At 45.2% G+C, this 19,953-nt stretch overlaps 2 protein-coding genes across 2 annotated transcripts in view; both read left to right on the top strand.

Annotated features, from left to right (window-relative positions):
• The window catches only part of LOC103172227 (disintegrin and metalloproteinase domain-containing protein 9-like), a 43,690-nt gene extending 41,549 nt beyond the window's left edge, over window positions 1-2,141 (top strand). The window contains exons 21-22 of the mRNA XM_042344460.1: window positions 72-139; window positions 1,183-2,141. Coding sequence (XP_042200394.1) covers window positions 72-139; window positions 1,183-1,240 — 126 coding nt within the window. The 3' untranslated portion in view covers window positions 1,241-2,141. The remainder of the gene's footprint in view (window positions 1-71; window positions 140-1,182) is intronic.
• Window positions 2,142-7,203: 5,062 nt separating this feature from the next.
• On the top strand, window positions 7,204-18,869 carry ido1 (indoleamine 2,3-dioxygenase 1). The gene is made up of 10 exons (XM_007912425.2): window positions 7,204-7,630; window positions 9,559-9,654; window positions 10,220-10,339; window positions 10,995-11,113; window positions 12,250-12,264; window positions 12,891-12,990; window positions 13,901-14,018; window positions 14,463-14,514; window positions 15,547-15,695; window positions 17,345-18,869. The coding sequence occupies exons 1-10, from the start codon at window positions 7,544-7,546 to the stop codon at window positions 17,710-17,712; spliced, it is 1,224 nt and encodes a 407-aa protein (XP_007910616.1). The 5' UTR covers window positions 7,204-7,543; the 3' UTR covers window positions 17,713-18,869.
• The last annotated feature ends 1,084 nt before the right edge of the window (window positions 18,870-19,953 follow it).

The raw sequence follows: 19,953 nt of genomic DNA, 5'->3' as shown, positions 1-19,953 counted from the left end.
AAATGTTTCCCCGGATAGCAATTCAGCTCAAAGTAAACCCTTCAGTAAAATGTGTACGTTGTTCCAATCAGGTTGTTCAAACGACAAGAACTTCTCTCCCAATATATACAACAAAGCCGTCACACCTGACACCATCCAGGTACGTAACAAAGCGATCGATGTTTCGCTATTATTATGGATCGCTCCAGGGTTTTGCGACCTCCTCCGCACGTGAAAGGCGCTATGCAAGTCGAATTTTGCATTGTTTTGCTGTTATGTGAAATCGGCGTTAAATCACTGCATAATAACCGTGAGAAACTGCAGAAGATCCATCAGGTAACCCATTCCTATCACGGGTTTCTCCCCTTTCCTCTCCCGCCTCGTTCCTCCCGAAAAGTAATAATTCCAAAAATAATAATAATTTCCGGGGGTAATAATCCCTTCAAAAATAATAATAAATTGGTCGCTTCAACCCACGGCTGTTTGTGGGGACGCCGCTGTGCGTAATTGGCTGCCGCGTTTCGCCGGCAAAACACGAGGTCTACTCACGTGGATGCCACAAAGATCTCCCGACTCTATCGGAAAAGAGAAGAGAATTTCTCCCGATTAATTCCCTCGAACTTTCGCCTCATTAGCTGCCACGTTTGACTCCAAAAACAAAGCACTAAAACTTGACACAAGTTGCGTGTGAGACACGTGGAGGTGTCTGACCTGATAAGGCAGTTAAAATGCCTTTTTCTGGATACTTATGACTTTAGTGTCTGTTCCTTACCTCCCAATTCAACCACACGCATCCCATCCATGTGACTGGCGGATTGCGATCCGGACGAGCAATAAAGCAATTATTGGGGCATAAGATTTTATGTTTGAAGTGGACTATTAATCATTGCTTCAATCATTTAAAAATCACAACTACTAATAAGAATTTGGTAGCTCAATCCACGACTTGTGAGGATGTCGCTGGGCGCCATTTACTGCCTCGTTTCGACAGTCACTACACTTTACGGTGCATCCCGGAGAAGCGCTTTGAGACGTCTCGACGACGTGATAAGGCGCTGTGTCGAACGTGAGGATTATTATTGTAGCCGTCGTGTTCGAAAGCCGAGTTCTCTCAATAAATCCGGCTGCGAAATGTCGTTGAGAAATTTATTCGAGTGCGGTTTCGATTCAGTTTGTCAGTGAAATATATCTATCGCTTTCCAGGCCACCTCCGCCTCGCCCGGCACCGACAAAACCAGGCCCGAAATCTCAGAAGGCGTAACACGGAGACCCACGCGGAGACTGGACCTGCACAGAACCCTTGAGAGCCGATTGGACTTCAATGAAATGAGCGATTCCAACGTGATTCACTCTGCCATTGGCTTCATTCAGAAATCCCAAGATTGCTTCCTTCCAATCTCGACGGTCAGTCTTTGAAGAAAACCGCGAATGGAACGCCCTCCGACAAGTGCTTTTTAAAACAAAAATTCTCTCTTTACATATTATATATATATATATATAACATAGTATATATATATATAAAAATGATCTGAACCGATTGTAAATGTTGGGCATCTTCGCCAGAGAGACCTCACTCTCTCGACCACCGTCGCCAGAATAATTCTTTGCCATACTTGAGAATGCACAAAAATAGCACAAGAGATAGATAGATAGAAAGAGAGAGAGAGAGCGAGAGAGACTACTAATTTATTTTACCGTCTTTAACGACTGCAATATATTCTAGCGGGGAGGGTCTATTACTATCATGACTGGGCCGTCTGTGCTTAGTGGAAGATTTTATGACGTCACTGAGATTTTCTTCAGTGTCTGATGCACTAGTATATGTATATCTATATCTATATATAGGGTTCGATTCTCTTCACTTTGATTATGCCTCAGCAGTTTGCCTTTTTATACTTAACGCAAATCAATTGGAAAATATCTTCAAGCCGAGGCATGGAAACTCTGAAAATGTGTGCCTACTTTAGTGCGCGTGTGTGTGTGCATGTGTGTGCGTGTGCGTGTGTGTGTGCGTGTGTGTGTGTACCTTTGATGCAACGCATTAATCCTCCTTGCTTCTGGACTCCCATCTCAACTTTGGCTCTGATTGATCCCCTTTGCTTTCTTTCATGTGTCGTCCTGTAGCTCAGGGGTTAGAGCCCTCGCCTCGCAAGCGAGAGGACCCGGGTTCAATTCCCGGGCGGGTCAGGTCAGGATGAAATGTTGGGGAAGTTTCCTTACTCCCCCTCCACCCCACACACACACACACACCCACACACCTCTGTTGACCCAACGGTAAGTAGGAACCCGCTTGTTAGTCGATTAGCCGATCGCTTTTCCGGGGGTAATAATCCCTTCAAAATAAAATAATAATGATAATTTGGTCACTCAACCCACGGCTGTTTGTGGGGACGCTGCTGTGCGCAATTGGCTGCTGTGTTTCGCCCACAAATTATACAGTCACTACACTTTACAGGGTATCCTGTGAAGCGCTTTGAGATGTCCCGAAGACTTGATAAGGCGCCGTGTCAAATGCCAGGATTATTATCATGATTATTATTACTGTTAACACTGCTGCTCGACGTCTGTGGCCCCATTGACTACTTGGGTGTGTGTTTCCTTAACAAAACAATGCTATTTCAACATCTCACCGCGAATCGGAAACCTGAACGTTTGCTCTAACTGTGAGATGGTACAGCGCTGCAATGTGTGTGTGTTTTTCTTTTAAAAGTTGAATTTACCGTCTGGAACGACGCTATGAAACCAGTCGTTCTAAGCAGCGAGAGATCTCTCACACGTTAGGGGAAAGATAATGAATTGGCCGCTGAAGGTTTGCCCACATACCTGTCGCCAGGTTGGTTAATTAAGCTGCTGCATCGAACATACTGTATTTTCATCTGTCTCAGCCCATACTTTGGTTTACCTATAGTACAGGTTTCAAACGTTATTGAAGATAGTCGTAAAATCTTTACTACAAACGAGGTTCGCTGCACATCGTTCAGCGCACACTGAGTAAAAGCTGATGCTTTTGCTCTGGGCCTACAACACTCAAACAGCAGCGGATACAGTTAAACCTCACAAAAGTCACATCAGTTGGGATTCTACACTTAATATGTTTGACGCAAATTATGCGTTTGCAAGTGCAGAGAGAGGACCCGGGTTCGATTCCCGGGCGCGTCAGGTCAGGCCGAGACTTTGGGAGAGTTTCTTGACTCCACACACACACACACACACACACTCTGTTTACAGCAGTCAGTAGAAACCCGGTTGTTAGTCGATTGGAGGGTAGATCGCTTTTCCGGGGGTAATAATCCCTTCAAAATAAATAATAATAATAATAAATGGTCCCTCGATCCACAACTGTTTGTGGGGGACGCTGCTGTGTGCAATTGGCTGCCGCGTTTCGCCCACAGAATACACCGTCGCTACACTTTACAGTCTATCCCGTGAAGCGCTTTGAGACGTCTCGAAGACGTGATGAGGCGCCGGGTCAAATGCCGGGATTATTATTGTGTCAAAGTTGCTCGGAATATGAACTCGTGAGCGGGACTTGTACGACGGGCAGTTGTATGATTTGGGTGATTGTACGATCTGTGCACATCAGACTTGTGTGAGTGTTACCGTATCGAGAAGATAAATGTCAGGCTGCCTTGCTGTTGGGTTACACTACCTGAACAGGTGCTGCGGATCAGTGAGATGGATGGCTGTACTAGAACAAGATTATTTTTTCAGTGTGTGAAACTGAAATTTGCTGTGATTTATTGCATCGTTTCTGATCAAATCGACCCGGCAAGTTAACTGATTATTTGTATAGAATATATATCCTGTAAAGGGAGTATTTTTCTGATTTAGTGTACAACACAAACCAGGTTTACACTTCCTGATGATAGAATTTTATACAGGATTATTATTATAATTCAGGAGGACTATTTTATTTTTTCAGGAAATGCTCTTTTCTCGTCTGACGTTGCACCCCCACTCAGCCTTCTCCAAAGTCTCTCTCCCCGTTCTGTGGCACAGCAAAACTAATTGGGCTCCAATGGAGCCACATAATACTCCGATGAAACTTGTTCTCTCCAGAAATTGGTCAAAATAGCAAGCAATAGGGCCTGAATTGGTTTAGATTCTGTTTCTCAGGAGCTGGATGTTACTCCGGTTTGCTAATAATAATAATAATAATTATGATAATAAACCTTGCATTTGATCTAGTGCCTTATCACGTCTTCGAGACCTCTCAAAGCGTTTCGCAGAATGTGCTGTAAAGTCTATTCGGGCAGCAGATGTCTTTAGGATGTTTATACATGACATAGGAACATAGGTACAGGAGGAGGCCATTTAGCCCTTCGAGCCTGTTCCGCCATTTAATCAGATCATGGCTGATCTGTACCTCAACTAATCCTTTAATTCCAATTTCCCACTTTCTCCCTATATCCCTTAATATGGCATTCATTAAATCTTCCAGTAATTCCCAGTGACCGAGAATCCATATTGACCATCATGTCTCTAATGGTTCATTGCATCGACTGCACAAGATGAATACAAAGTAATGTCAAGCATCGAAATGGCTTTGTGCAACTTATATATTGGCGTTTCGAAGGCAAAGCACAAGGTTGAGGTTTGTGTCAGAAGAAAATAATTCTAATCCTTGCGTTTGACAGAATCTTATCACATAAAGGGGTGAGAAGCCTCAAAGCGCTTCACGGAATCTACTGTAAAGTGAATTGACTGTATTTTGTGGGTGAAATGTTCCCTTTTTTGGGGCATCCGATATATCGACTAAAACTACTTCAACCTTTGCTCTTAGGGCTAATGATGTTGGCTGAAGTCTTTTAATGGCGTTCAGTTATGTGATTCACTCCCGGGTATCTTATTACCTTATACATAACCAAATATTTCTTTTCCTCACTTGAATATTTGCACATTGGGGGGTGGGGGGGGGGGGGAGTGTGGTGAGAATGGGAATATTTTTAATTAAAGGCAAAACACAAATATAGAAGAAGATGTAAAGATATTATGTACCTTTGGCTGCCAGATTGCGTGTGTGTTTCAATGATTTTAAAAGGGCTTCTCTTCAATCTGTACAAAAAAAAAGCAATAATTAAAGATTTCTTTTTCTAACCCGAATGACTTTAAACTCGTATTACAATCTTCGAAAGTGTCTGAAAGTGTCTTAACGTTTGAAAATGAAATACTTTTAAACCCGCTTCTCTTTAATGGAACACAGAGACCAAAACTGGACCCTGTTTGATAGGTCTTTACGCTGTTTTTATACTACTCTAGGTTGAGATTTTTTTTTTGGGGGGGGGTGGGGGGTCACGTGGAAACCCATCATTGTTGCTTAAGAGTCTCCAAACCCGACTGAGAATTCCCCACATCCCACCTATACCTGGAAACCCCCGTGATAGATGGTCGGAATGGAACCCGCTCTCTCTCTCCCCCCCGAAGGCAATATCGATGGCCAAGATATGTGTGATTTTAGGTGGTTAGTCTCCAGCAGTTACCCCCAACGCCCACTCTGGGCTCCCCCCCACCCCAAAGCCTTGGCTCAGGTTGGCAAGAGCCAAGGTTTGGGGATCACAGAGTGTGCGTTGGGGGTAACTCCTGGAGTGTAACCAGCTGGTGAGACAGAAGCCTCTCTCCTTTTTCAAGTGATAAGGTTCTCGGCCGATTCCGGCCTCCTGCTCACCCCTCGTCCTGTCCCACTCCACCATCGGTGACCGAGCCTTCAGCCACCGTTCCGCGAAACTCTGTCACTCTCTCCTTCAACCCCTCTGCGTCACACCCTCTCTGCACCTTCAAATCCCGGCCTAAAGACCTTTTTGGATCGTGCTTACGGATACCTCCGTCACTCTCTTCCCCCGCCCCGGCTCGGAGTCAGACTCCGCCACTGTCGAGCACTCTGGGACCCCACCCCAGGTGACGGGCAAGTTGTTGCTGATAACTTTTGGTGCTCAACAAGGTGTCTGGCACATGCGGAAACCCATCACCACGCTTCAGAGAACATCCAAACCAAGCTGAGGATTCAAGTGGTGACTCGTGTCTCAAGGAAATCCTCAACTATGGCTGTAAAAGATTTGGACTCACATTAAAATGATGGGGGGGGGGGGGAAAATAATAATTGATTGACAATCTCTACCATCCAGTCGATCGCATCGAAAATAGATTCTTATTGGGTGAAAGGAACTTTTTGTGGAAATTATTTCTCGAAAAGCTCCGCCGAGGATAAAAAAAACTTTTAAAGCAATCAATCTGAGCTTTAAATAACATTTTACACGGAGCCATTCACGTCAGGAAGACGTCCCAAGGCCCTGGACAGTCAGGGGTTTGGACCCGAGCTGGGGGTTGGGATCAGGAGGGGATGGAGGGCGCGGAGGGTGGGGCGTAGGAGGGTGACCAAAGGCGCGGTTGGTCGAAGAGGAGGGTCTTGAGATGGGTCTCGAAGGAGGCGAGGGAGGGGGGCGAGGCGGAGGGACTGTGGGATGGAGTTCCAGAGATTGGGTTACAAACATAGGAGAAGGATCTCAGACACCAGGAAAAGAACACAGAGGATCTGTACATTGTGCAATGAACATGTCAGTATTTCTGGGCGGGAGGAAAATGTGCTGTTTTTAGTTTCAAACTAGATTTATTTGGGAAAAAAAATCCAAACGATGGACAATTGTAAAATCCCTCCCCAACTGACCCACCTTTCCTGGTCTCTGGGCTCAGCCCTATGTCTAATAATACTATTATTACCTGATAACAGTAATAGTACTGTGCCTAATACTCTCCAGAATTAGGTAAGCAGGATGTGTCCCTCCAGAGAGAGAGAGAGAGCGCATTCCATTCCACAATCTCGCAATAAGTAGGAACCCGGATGTTAGTCGATTGGCCGATCACTTTTCCAGGGGTAATAATCCCTTAAAAAAATATATCGGTCCATTGAATCCACGGTTGTTTGTGGGGACGCTGCCGGGCGCAATTGGCTGCCGAGTTTCGCCCACAAAAATATACAGTCACTACACTTTACAGTATATTCTGTGAAGCGCTTTTGAGACGTTTAAGGCGCTGTATCAAATGCCAGGATTATTAAATATCCATACTGTACACCTTGGCCTTCTTTCGTCGAGCAAATTCTGATCCTCTTACGCTTTACAGTAAATCCACAGCAATTGTGATCCGAAGCTGTTGAGTAAGTACCATTATTAACCTTGTGTTAGATATTGTTGCAAAATTAACTCATCGCTGCTTATCTTTTGAGCCGTTTGATCATTAACCCAACGAAAAGATTAAATGCCAATTGGTTGCCTCCGATCCTACCCCTGAGAGATAGTGAGATCCACCCATGTCCATCATCCCACTCAAGAATTCAGCCCCGACACACAGGCTTCACCACAATCAATCGATCGATCGATCAATCCCATGCAGGGCCAATGCAAAAGTCTAGCGTTTGATCGATTTATTCCACTGTGGGAAGAGCATAAGAATTAGGAACATAAGAATTAGGAGCAGGAAAGAGGCCATTCGGAGAGACTCCTTTGGACACTGCGGCGTATGAGAGAGAATGCTCGGTTGTGGCATCTGAATTTCTGACTCCAATCAAGCCATGGCCAGACGGGAAAATGGACTTTGCATAGATCTGGAGAAGTTCCACGTTTCTGAAGCTTGTGGGTTTGTCCTGCCAGAGCCACTGGTGGGTATATTTTTATTTGTTTCGTCTTGTAAGAGGTTACTTAGACAGAGCGTATTATCTGTCTATCTGTCTATCTATCTGTCTATCTATCTACCTGCTGTGGTGGCTTTTCAGACTTCATTCAAATTCAACCACCCGCCAACCCACACACACTCGTACACACACACGCGCACGCACTCGCACACCCAAACCACACTCGCGCACTCACTCACACACACAATCACACAAAGAGAATGATTTTCTGGGAGATGATTTGACTACATGTGAGTTGGTGCAAACCCATACATTGTTTTCTTACTGTTTATTTCAGATTGGCTCCCAAATCCTGAACGAGGTTTTGCTATTCACCCAATTCGGTTCAGTCCAACTGAACATTTTCAGTTAGGAATAAAAGATTTAATATTGCCCTAACGTGTCTGCAATTATTATTAGCGAGGAGTCCTGTGGCTCGGGGTTAGAGCTCTCGCCTCGCAAGCGAGAGACCTGGGTTCGATTCCCAGGCGGGTCAGGGCGAAATGTTGGGCAAGTTTCCTTACGCCACACGCACACACGTCTCTGATAATAATCCTTCAAGAAAAAAAATAATAAATTGGTCACTTCAATCCTGTTTGTGGGGGACGCTGCTGTGCGCAATTGGTTGCCGCGTTTCGCCCACAAAACACACAGTCACTACACTTTACAGTATATTCTGTGAAGCGCTTTGAGACGCTTCGAAGACGTGATAAGGCGCTGTGTCAAATGCGAGGATTATTATTAATATTGTTAATAAACTGGTTCAAGTGGATTGGTTGATTTTCCTTAAGAAAAGAAGATGGTTAAACCCCCTCTGATTTCCCGAATACACAATATTTATTTGCATTGTTTGTTTTAAGGCACGAAACGTCGCAAAGGTCATGTGAACTGGAACTCGAGAACGAAATAAAAACAGAAGTCGCTGGGAGTGCGTCTGTTTTTATTTCGGATTTCCAGCGTCTTAGATTTGGAACCCAGGCCCTTTAAGAGTGAAATCAGGAAGCATTTTTTTCACTCAAAGGGCGGTAGAAATCTGGAACTCTCTCCCCAAAAAGCCCCATGGATGCTGGATCCATCCACACATTCAAGTGTGAGGTTCATAGATGTTTTTGGAGGCTTAACAACAACAACAACAACAACAAGATTCCATTTATACAGCGCCTTTCACGTCGGGAGGACGTCCCAAGGCGCTGGACAGTTGGGTCGGGACCCGAGCATTGGGGGGGAAATGGTCAGGGTGAGGGGAGAGCGGGGAACCAAGTTCTTGAGGCAAACTGGGCAGTGGAATCACTTTATGTCCACTCGCTCTCTCTCTCTCTCATTGAGTTTTAATGGGCAGTTTAGCTTATCCTGGAGTCCTGTAGCTTTGTGGTTAGAGCACTCTCCTCGCAAGTGAGAGACCTGCGTTCGATTCCCGGTCAGGGCGATACCTTGGGCAAGTTTCCTTACTACACGCACGCGCCTGATAATAATCCCTCAAGTAAAAAAAAATAATAATTTGGTCACTTCAATCCACGGCTGTTTGTGGGGGACACTGCTGCGCGCAATTGGCTGCCAAGTTTCGCCCACAAATATAGTCAATTCACTTCACGAAGCGCTTTGAGATGCCTCGAAGACGTGGTATCAAATGCAAGGATTATTATTATTATTATTATTATTATTGGAAGAAAACAGAGCGACAAAAAATCATGGAATGACTTATTTATGAGATAGAAGGAAGGGTTCTATTGACTGTATTTCGAAGCTTTGCCGGGTCCTGTTTTACCTCCTCGACACGTAGCCTTTGAGACCTGCAGACAATTATGGACACACGTCTCGATTTTCGGTTTATTCCTGGCCCCCAGATAACCCGTGAGATTTATTGTGGGGTTCAATACCTCGAATAAAATAACCCCTCACGTTTCTTTTCTTATCAGACTGTCCTTCCAGGATTCTACCAACCCTGGATGGAGATGGCAAACAGCCTGACCGGTCTGATTGAACAGCACCAGCTTCGTCGAGAAGTCAACCAGGTAAAATTCCCTTACTTTTACCATATTATGGAAAATTAAACAATTCCTGCCTGTTTCTCTTTGTAGCTAAATAAACTATGTTCCAGGTGTGTTGGTGAGCTACTGGAGGTAGAGGGTTGGGGGGGAATGGGGAGTGGGGGGAGTCGGGCGGTGGGTGGGTGGGGAGGGGTGTGTGGGAGAGAGAGAAAGCAGATACAAGAGAAATTGGTGGCTGAGTAGGTTAGTCCCATTTCCTTTTGCGTTCACGTAAATTAATTTGCAGCCCTGTAGCTCAGGGGTTAGAGCCCTCGCCTCACAAGCAAGAGGACCCGGGAATAATCCCTTCAAAAGAAATAATAATAATTTGGCCGCTCGACCCACGGCCGGTGGTGGGGACGCTGCTGTGCGCAATTGGCTGCGGCAATTTCACCCACAAAATATACAGTCGCTACACTTTATTATATAGCCTGTGAAGCGCTTTGAGCTGTCTCGAATGCCAGGATTATTAGTATTATTATTATTAATTGCAAACGCTCAGTTAATTCATGTTTAATTCTCTCTCTCTCTCTCTCTCTCTGATGAATAGATGCAGCTTCTCAGCACAAATTTCCTCACAGGGCACAAGCAGCTGAGATTGGCACATCTGGCTCTCAGTTTTATCACAATGGGCTACGTCTGGCAGGACGGAGAAACCAACACCACAAAGGTTTGAACGCTCGTCTCATTCTGTTTCGGGCTACACACCAACTTTGCAGCCTTTAATAATAATAATAATGATAATAACAATAACTATAATAATTAATAATAATTAATAATAATCCTGGCATTTGAAACAGTGCCTTCTCACGTCTTCGAGACGTCTCAAAGCGCTTCACAGGATACGCTGTGAAATGTAGTGACTGTGTATTTTGTGGGCGAAACGCGGCAGCCAATTGCGCACAGCGGCGTCCCCCACAAACAGCCGTGGGTTGAAGTGACCGATTTATTAGTATTATCATTATTATTTGATGGGATTATTACGCCCGAAAAAGCGATCCATCAATCAACTAACAGCCGGGTTCCTACTGACTGATGGTAAAGAGATGTGTGTGTGTGTGTGTGTGTGTGTGGTTGGGGGGGGGGGCGGGGTGGGGGAGTAAGGAAACTTGCCCAACATTTCGCCCTGACCTGACCCGCCCGGGAATCGGACCCGGGTCCTCTCTCGCTGGCGAGGAGAGGGCTCTAACCCCTGAGCTCCAGGGAACTCCACTCTCCTCCCATTCCTCGGTGAAATTATCCAAAAAATGTTGATTAGAAACAGTGATTTTTTTTTGCTCGTGTCAGTGACTGATCCTTTTATGTTCTTACATGCTGGACGTCAGGTTCTTCCCAGGAATCTTGCTGTGCCTTTCTGTAAAGTCTCTGAGATCCTCGGGCTCCCACCCATCTTGGTCCATGCGGATTGTGTTTTAGCTAACTGGAAAAAAAAGGATCCCAATGGGTAAGAGAGGAATTATTGTACATGGACAGAGATAGAGACATGGAGGAAGGCAACTAGAGCTCGTGGTGGTGGGCTTTTCGTTGGGAGGGTATCTCACAAAACATCTCACCGATCCCTGTACCCCCATCGCCCCACCCACCGTCGCCAGCCCCGGCTCCACTGACTCCCCGTCCCCCGGAGGATAGAGTTCAAAATCCTCGTCCTCGCCTTCAAGGCCCTCCACGGCCTCGTCCCCTCCCACCTCTCTGACCTGCTGACCCCCCCTATCAACCTGTCCGCTCCCTCCGCTCAGCAGACTCCGGCCTGCTCCAGGTCTCCCGCCCGACCCCCCCCACCATCAGCCTCTCTGCCCCCACCCTCTGGAACTCCATCCCACAACCCCTTGGCCTGACTCCCTCTCTCCCTCTCTCGCCTCCTTCAATCACGACTCAAGACCCTCCTTTTCGACCGCGTCTTCAGCCGCCCTCCTACCCCCTCTACCCACTTTCACCCCAACCCTGCCCACCCCCCCCGCCTCCCCCACCCTCGCGTCCTGACCCCCGAATGTTCAGCTTCTTGGGACATCCTCCCAACATGGAAGGAACTTCACAAATGTCTTGTTGTTGTTGTTGCACTGATTCCCAATCACTGAACGGATCGATTTCAAGCTCCTTGCACCCGTTTTCAAACCACTTCGCGCCCTCGCACTTCCCTCCCTCCCTCTCCGATCTGCTCACCACCAGCCCCCCCCCCACCCACTCCCCCACCCACTGCCCCCCGCTCGGCTGGCTCCGGGCTCCTGTTCACCCCTCGTCCCCTTCGTTCCACCATCAGTGGCTGTGCCTTCAGTCGTTATACCCCGAAACTCCATCACTCTCTCCCTCGATCCCCCCGCCTCGCCCCCTCCCTCCCCACCTTCAAATCCCGGCCTAAAGACCTTCCTTTTTGGATCGTGCTTACGGTCACCTCCCCCCTCCCTCCCTCCCCTCCCCTGACTCGGGGTCAGACTCCTCCACTGTCAAGCGCTCTGGGACCCCACCCCAGGTGACGGGCGCTGTGTTAAATCCACGATGTTGTTTACGATTAAGAATTGTAGATAACACTAACATTTCTTTTTATTCCTTTTGCATATAATTCCCTTTTGGATTACTCTCCAGTTCTATGGAATTTGGGTAAGTGTCTTATAAATGTTATAATACGCGGTAAAGATGTGGGTGATCGGTTTTGGTGAGAGCGCGGTTGCCAACTTTTCCAGAACAGATCCCAACTGCAGGTCAACAATTGAGCAACATGTTGTGGCGTCCCTGTAGCTCAGGCGTTAGAGCCCTCGCCTCGCAAGCGAGAGGATCCGGGTTCGATTCCCCCCACACACACACGCGCCTCTGTTTATCAGCAGTCAATAAGGAACCCGGTTGTTAGTCAATTGGCGGATTGCTTTTTCCGGGGCTAATCGCCCTGGGACGTCCTCCCGAAGTGAAAGGCACTATCCAAATGTAATTTTGTTGTTGTTATTGTTGTTAATAATTCCTTCAGAAAAAATAAAGATTGGCTACACAACCCACGGCTGTTTGTGGGGACGCTGCCTGCGCGCAATTAATTGGCTGCCGCCCACCAACTGTACAGTCAAATCACTTTACGGTGCGTCCTGCGAAGCGCTTTGAGACGTCTCGAAGACGTGATCGGGCGCTGCATCAAATGCAATAACTATTCTTATTTTTGTTTGCGGCTCTAATGTGCATTTGGTGATTTCTTTGCCTCTACCTTGCATGGCCACTAGATGGTAATATATTTCTTCCAGAAATCTGGATACTATTTTCGTTCTTCCCGGAGGAGACAGCTTGAAGGGGTTTTTCCTGGTGACTTTGCTGGTGGAAATGGCAGCAGTTCAAGGCATCAAGGTATCTGTACTAACGTCAAGGAGAACTGCAATCTCAGCAGAATTGGCAGATACATTACAGCCGGAGCTAAATGTCTGATGTGTGTCCTGAATACCATAATTTTGAGTTATGTGAATATGACTAAAAACAACGCTGTGACGTCGCATCATCGTAGAATCATAGAATTACGCAGCACAGAAGGAGACCATTTGGTCCATCCTCAAAACGTCACTTTTTTTAGTTTCACTTATATTTCTTAAGCTTCCACAATGGCCGCGAAAACATTACCTTGTGAGCGCTGACCATTAATGTGGAGTCCTGTAGCTCAGTGGTTAGAGCACTCGCTTTGCAAGTGAGAGACCTGAGTTCAATTCCAGGCAGAGGGCCAAACCTCGGGCAAGTTTCCTTACTCCACACAGAGCCTAATAATATTCCCTCCAAAACCAAAAACAATAATAAATTGGTCATTTTCAATCTACGACTGTTTGTGGGACATTGCTGTGCGCAATTGGCTGCCGCGTTCGCCCACAAATATACAGTCAATTCACTTTACAGTGTGTTCTGTGAAGCGCTTTGGGACGTCCTCCCGACGTGAAAAGCGCTATATCAAATGCGAGGATTATTATTATATTATATTAAACGCCGGAAAATTGAAAATCGGTTTGAATACTGGTCTGGAGAAACATTTTATTTCATGGGGTGATTCCCCATTTCCAATATCATTCTTCCTACCTATTGTTAATGTTGCTGTTGGCAGAAGAATTTGTTGTCCTTGTTTGACATTTCCTCAGCGATGATATAATTAGAAACAGCTGCCCAAAGTGATCTCTCCTCTGGGAGCGGGGGGTCACTTGAATAGACTTGAATGTGATGTAATCGCTTTGACATATCCATTGGAATGAGCCAAGGAGAATATTTGTCTCCTTTTTAGGCTGTTTCCGTTGCAGCTGGAGCTGTGTTGAGGCCCGATGATGACTCCCTCGAAAACGCTTTGCAAGATCTGGCCAAGTCAATTAAGCAGATGAAGGAGGCTCTCAAGAAGATGGATGGTATGTGTTTACCCTGCCCTCTCTTCAAGATGCCTTACCCACTTCACCTTCAATTCACGCTGCAACTTCGGGAGGACGTTCCAAGGTGCTGGACAGTTAAGGATTAGGACCCGAGCTGATGGGGGAGGGGGCGAGGCGAAGGGAATGTGGGATGGAGTTCCAAAGGGTGTGGAGCAGAGAGACTGCCAATGGTGGGGCGGGCAGGGCAGGGCAGGGTCGGGGGGCATGGAGCAGGCCGGAGCCCGCTGAGCGGAGGGAGCGGGCAGGTTGATCCATCGAGCGCTCTAACCACTGAGCTACAGGATCACCATTAGATGCAAGTTGCATGTCGTTTGTTCCTTTGCCTCGTAATCATCGGTCTCCTCTTTCTTCTTGAAATTCTCGGGTGTATTCAACGACATAGCACCGTGTGTCCGTCTCTCTCTCTCTCTCTCTTCTCCTCAGATCATGTGGACCCTGCCACCTTCTATGGAGTAATTCGTCTCTTTCTCTCTGGGTATGTATAGATTGTTGAGGTCCTGGTCGGTTTCTGCTCGAGGATACTGCCTTACACCTAAACAACTGCAGCTAACAAGAACTATTGGAGTGCGAATCAGTTGCAGGCGGGTTGGGAAAAGTACAAATGTTCTACATTTCCAAATCGAAGCAACTAAAGTTCAGGCGTTCGTCATCTGAATAAACAATTTATTATTATTATTATTTTAAAGAATTAGTATCTCTGGGAAAGCGATCTGCCAATCGACTAACAACCAGGTTCCCACTTACCGCTGGGTAAACAGTGACCCGTGGAGTTAAGGAACATTGATCTGCCCTACACTGTTATTGACGGAGAGAGATGAAGCAGTTATCGAAATAAAGTGAACATTAAGATACCTAAGAAAGCTGGCAGGCATTTTCTATAACCTTCTTATAGTGTCTCTGTCATTTCAATTCAATTTATTCAATTAAACTCCTTTGAGATATTGAGGAAAGGCATAATAGCCTTTTGTGGTACAGACAGCCGCGTTACCAGCAACCGCAAGCACCACATTTCATTGAGTAAACTCAACCTAAACTTCTCTTTCCCAATAATAATAAAAAAGATGCGCCACTGCACCATTAAGTAAAATCTTCTGTGATAATAACAATGATCCTCCTCGTCCCCCCGAGTCCTCCGCTCCACCCTCGGAGGCCGTGCCTTCAGCCACTGCGCCCCGAGGCCCTGAAACTCCCTTCCTCACTCCGTTCGTCTCGCCCCTTCCCTTCCCATTTTCAGGTCTCCGCTGAAGACCTTTCTTTTCTACCACGCCTTTGGTCACCTCCCCCTCCCCCCCGGCTCGGCCCCGGGATCTATTACTGTGAAGCGCTCTGTGACGCCTTCCGGCGTGGAGGGCGCTATATCAATCCAAGTTGTTGTTGTTGTAATCCTTGCATTTGATACAGCGTCTCACCACGTCGAGACGTCTCAAAGCCCTTCACAGGATACACTGTAAAGTGTAGTGACTGTGTATTTGGTGGGTGAAACGTGCTGACTTTCACTCTTCCTCAGATGGAAGGACAATCCAGCCATACCTGAGGGTTTGCTGTACGAAGGAGTGGCTGAAGAAACCAGACAGTACTCGGGAGGGAGCGCAGCTCAGAGCTCCACACTTCACTGTTTCGATGAGTTCCTGGGAATACGCCACAACAGGGAAAGTGGTAAGTGAACGAGTCCTCGCGTTAATGTTTACCCAACTGGAAATCTGAATTTACAGTGAACGAACTTTGCTGAAAGTGTGGATTTTGACAACCAGGTAAAACATCGATCTTCTTCACGGGACAGCGCCAATGTGGCAATTCTGTGGAGCATGTCTTCTGCGCAAAATTGTTTCGTGTTTTTCCCCCCACGCTTATGAGCATTTAGTTTCAATATCCTTTCATTCCCTGCAGATGGTACAAAATCAAAAGGGTTACGGTCTTCAAGAGTAGAGATAATAATAATAATAATAATAACCCTTCCATTTGATATAGAGCCTCAGTGAATTGACTGCATACTGTATTTTGTGGGTGAAATGCAGTAGTCAATTGCACACTGCAGTGTCCCAAAAACAATTGTGGATTGAGTGACCAAATTATTATTTTCATTTATTTTATTTTTTTGAAGGGATTATTACCCCCGGAAAAGCCATCCGCCAATCGACTAACAACCGGGTTCCTACTGACTGCCGGTAACCAGAGCCGTGTGTGTGTGTATGTGTGTGTATAAGGAAACTTGCCCAACATTTTGCCCTGACCCATCCGTGAATCAAACCCAGGTCCTCTCGCTTGCGAGGCGAGTGTTCCAGCCACTGAGCTTCAGGACTCCACTACAGATGGTACAACATAGCTAATGGGTTATAATCTTCCTCAAGAGCCCTATTCCCTAATTGTATCCCATGGCTGCCTAAATTAAATCAGTTTTATTTCCATTTCATGTTGGCTTTTACTTGAAATATAACTTTGGCTCCAAGAAATTCAGTCGAAATTGATTTCCCATTTCACCTTGTCACCGCAACGAGGAACCGGATTTTTAGCTTGGTTGGCATTTCTCCAGGATCGTTAAGATTATTATAGTTGGATGTCTTTTGATACAATATTCTTCCGTTGTAAGTTGGCCAAATAAGGAATAAGAGCCAGGATTGTGAATACATAAAAATGATGTGGCTCAGTGGTTAGAGCACTCGCCTCACAAGCGAGAGACGTGGGTTCCCGGCAAGGCGAAATGTTGGGCAAGTTTCCTTACTCCAAATGCCTGTTTACCGGCAATCAGTAGGAACCCGGTTGTTAGTCGATTGTCGGATCGCTTTTCCGGGGGTAATAATCCCTTAAAAATAATAATAATTTGGTCACTCAATCCACGACTGTTTGTGGGGACGCTGCTGTGCGCAATTGGCTGCAGCGTTTCGTCCCTCAAAATGCACAGTCAATTCACTTCACAGTATATTCTGTGAAGGGCTTTGAGACGTCTCGAAGACTTAATAAGGCGCTGTATCAAATGCAAGGATTATTATTATCATTGCTATTAGGATAGGATTTCCTGGTGGTCATATCAAAATGTAATGGTCGTCCCCATCCCCGAACATTTGATTGATCAAGAGAGCGTGGGTTTGAAAGGCGGGTTAATTTGCTGAAACGCAAAGCTACGTTATGTGATGAAAAGGGACAGCAGAGCACCGATACGGTGAGATAGAAGTCTTGTCTGAAGGGATGGATAAATAAATTTAAAAAAAGATACTTTGACCTGTCTTGATTTGGGAAAAGATTACAATCAGTCGCTCCCAAATTGTTAATATTTTTTAAACCTAACCTGCTGTATTTCGGAATTGCAGCTGGGTTCCTTGACCGGATGAGAGATTACATGCCTCCCTCGCATAAGGCATTGATCCAAATTATCGCCTCCGGGCCATCTGTGCGAGAGTACATCGTGTCCAAAGGCAGTCCCGCTCTGCGGGAGACTTACAATAATTGCGTAGCTGCACTCGTCGACCTGAGGAACCATCACATAACAGTAGTCACCAGATACATCAGTATAACCGCGGCCAAGGCGAAGGCTGAGAAGGCGAAGCAAACAGGCTCGGCACATGTACTCCAGAGAGCACCCTCCGCCTTAGAAGAACGTGGAACAGGTGGCTCGGGGATTATGTGTTTTCTAAAGAACGTTCGGGATACCACCAAGAGAGGAATGATAGATATTTGACCTTATTGTTGTAGCGCAGGGGGCAAAATGCACTGTGCCTTCAGTCACCCTCTTACCCCTACCCTCCCCGCTCTCCTGATCGCAACCACCACCTCGGGTGCCGATCCCTGACTGTTCAGCGTCTTGGGACGTCCTCCTGACGTGAAAGAAGCCGCGCAAATGTAATTTGTTGTTGTTGATTACATTGCATAGCGCATCACCCTCCACCCCACTCCCCCACCCCATAATGTATAACATATATATTGGTAACCAACTTCAGATTATTTATTGGTAAAACATCAATAGTGAGGTTGCGATCAGCAAACCTTCAGTACAAATATCAGAATGGGACCAGTGTGTGTGTGTGTGTGTAAAAAAAAGGATTCAACCTGAATAGAAGTTCTGGCAGGATTGAAATCTTTTCTTTTTAATAAAAATTTTAAATAAAGGGATTTCATGATTTTACTCTTCTGACAGTATCCAAACCAGCTGATAGCATTTACTTGTAATTGCTCCAAGGTTATGTTATTCCTTTCATAATATATATACAGTGTGTGTGCAAGAGTTTCATAATTGACTATGAAATGGGAGAGAATTTGCACCCTTTATTCCTTATACAATTGAACTGGTTTTATGTCATATTCTGTGTATAAGTATCTCACTGTGACATTCGCAGTGAAATATGCTTGAGCATATTATTGAGAGTATACATCTACTATGAATGGTCTCTTATGGTCCGATTACAATGTCAAATATATCTATCAATGTTATAGAAATATATATATATATAACTACAGAGAATTACAGCTGGTGGGAGTGCACTTCAAAAGGAAACACGTCTTTGGGTTGAGCTGAAAATCGTTCTACTTTTTACCTTCCATTATGTGAAGTCATCTTTATTCCTCAAAGTATCAGCCTTATGCATTCCTCTCATCTCTTAGCTTTTATGTAAAGTTACAACCTTTATTGACGGCGGCCCAAATTCTTGGCAGAATTTTGTGGGTTTAAATGATAATTTGAACTCATGCAAAGCGAATTGTTTATCCAACTTAATATTTCTTGCTGTCCCCAACCACCGATTCTGCTATAAATAAAATGTCTGTTTAAGAGATTTATCTTTTTTATGCCTAGTAAATTTTTTTTAGAAGGATAAAAATAAAGTGATCATCTGCACTGTTTATTGTGTTGAGTTTTGATATTTTAGGACATTTCTACACCACCCTTAGTTAATCCTAAGCCTCTGACATGGACTATTACAAATGTCCAGCATCTTGGGACGTCCTCCTGATGTGAAAGGAGCTATACAAATGAGATTTTGTGGTTGTTATAAAGTTTAACATTTATATGACCTTAGCTGGATTGATGAGATTCATTAGCTAAGGATCCATTTTACAGGTACTTAAATTTATAGAATCATAGAGCTATACAGCATAGAAGGAGGCCATTTGGCCCATTGTGTCTTTTAAAATAGCTATACAAATCAATCCCACTCCCCCGAGGATGGAATTGTGGAACATCTTCAGGAAAAATGCATCACGTCCCACAAAATATAGTGTGTAAATTCACTTTTCACGTCCTCTAATTGTAGGCACATGAACTATAAAATGCTGTGCTCTTGACAGTACGCTTATTAACCACAACCAAATCGTTTCCCCTTATCTGATCCATTCATGGTTCTTTCCAGCCACAACAAGCCTCGTTCCCCTGTTCCCCAAAAGAACCCAATATATATGACGTGAAAGTTTTTTTTTAATGGAGGCGAACAGTATTATTAATAAACAATCTTGCATTCATAATTGAGAGGAAGAAATCCCATAACGTTTAATGTGTTTTAGCAGGAAAAAATAAGTGAAAATACCTGTGCCCGCTAGACAGTAATAACATTGAACGAATTTCTGCAACTTTTTTTTAAACATCAACAAAAATTGAAAATCCCTCAAAATTCTGTTAACGAGCAAGTATCAATACAAACTCGAATCACAGATCAACATTCCCAACGCCTAATCAATCGGCAATTAGACTCATTTTTGCAGCACGGTGCTGAACGATTTAATACACTGTTACACAAAACGAAAGTGAAGCAATTAAACATTCAGAAATCAACTCACATTGTGCACTGAAGAAACTTAGAAAATACGAGCAATAAGATGCTCGTTTGGATCAACCTGGGAATTGTGAGAGCAGTGATGGCAAAAAAGATCCACTGTGCCTCTCCATACTGCATATTTGTCTGATGCCTACTGCTTCCTCCGATGCATAGCT

This window comes from Callorhinchus milii, unplaced genomic scaffold, assembly GCF_018977255.1.
Source record: "Callorhinchus milii isolate IMCB2004 unplaced genomic scaffold, IMCB_Cmil_1.0 Scaffold28, whole genome shotgun sequence".
In the NCBI taxonomy this organism is placed as follows: domain Eukaryota; kingdom Metazoa; phylum Chordata; class Chondrichthyes; order Chimaeriformes; family Callorhinchidae; genus Callorhinchus; species Callorhinchus milii.
Note: the sequence above shows the minus strand (reverse complement) of the source record. Positions and strands in the feature narration are given on the sequence as shown.

Bases quoted from the DNA above. Each gene is read 5' to 3' on its own strand.
- ido1 (XM_007912425.2), top strand. From the start codon at position 7,544: ATGGCCAGACGGGAAAATGGACTTTGCATAGATCTGGAGAAGTTCCAC. The intron at 14,019-14,462 runs GTATGTGTTTAC...TCTTCTCCTCAG, and splicing joins GGCTCTCAAGAAGATGGATG to ATCATGTGGACCCTGCCACC. The intron at 14,515-15,546 runs GTATGTATAGAT...ACTCTTCCTCAG, and splicing joins ATTCGTCTCTTTCTCTCTGG to ATGGAAGGACAATCCAGCCA.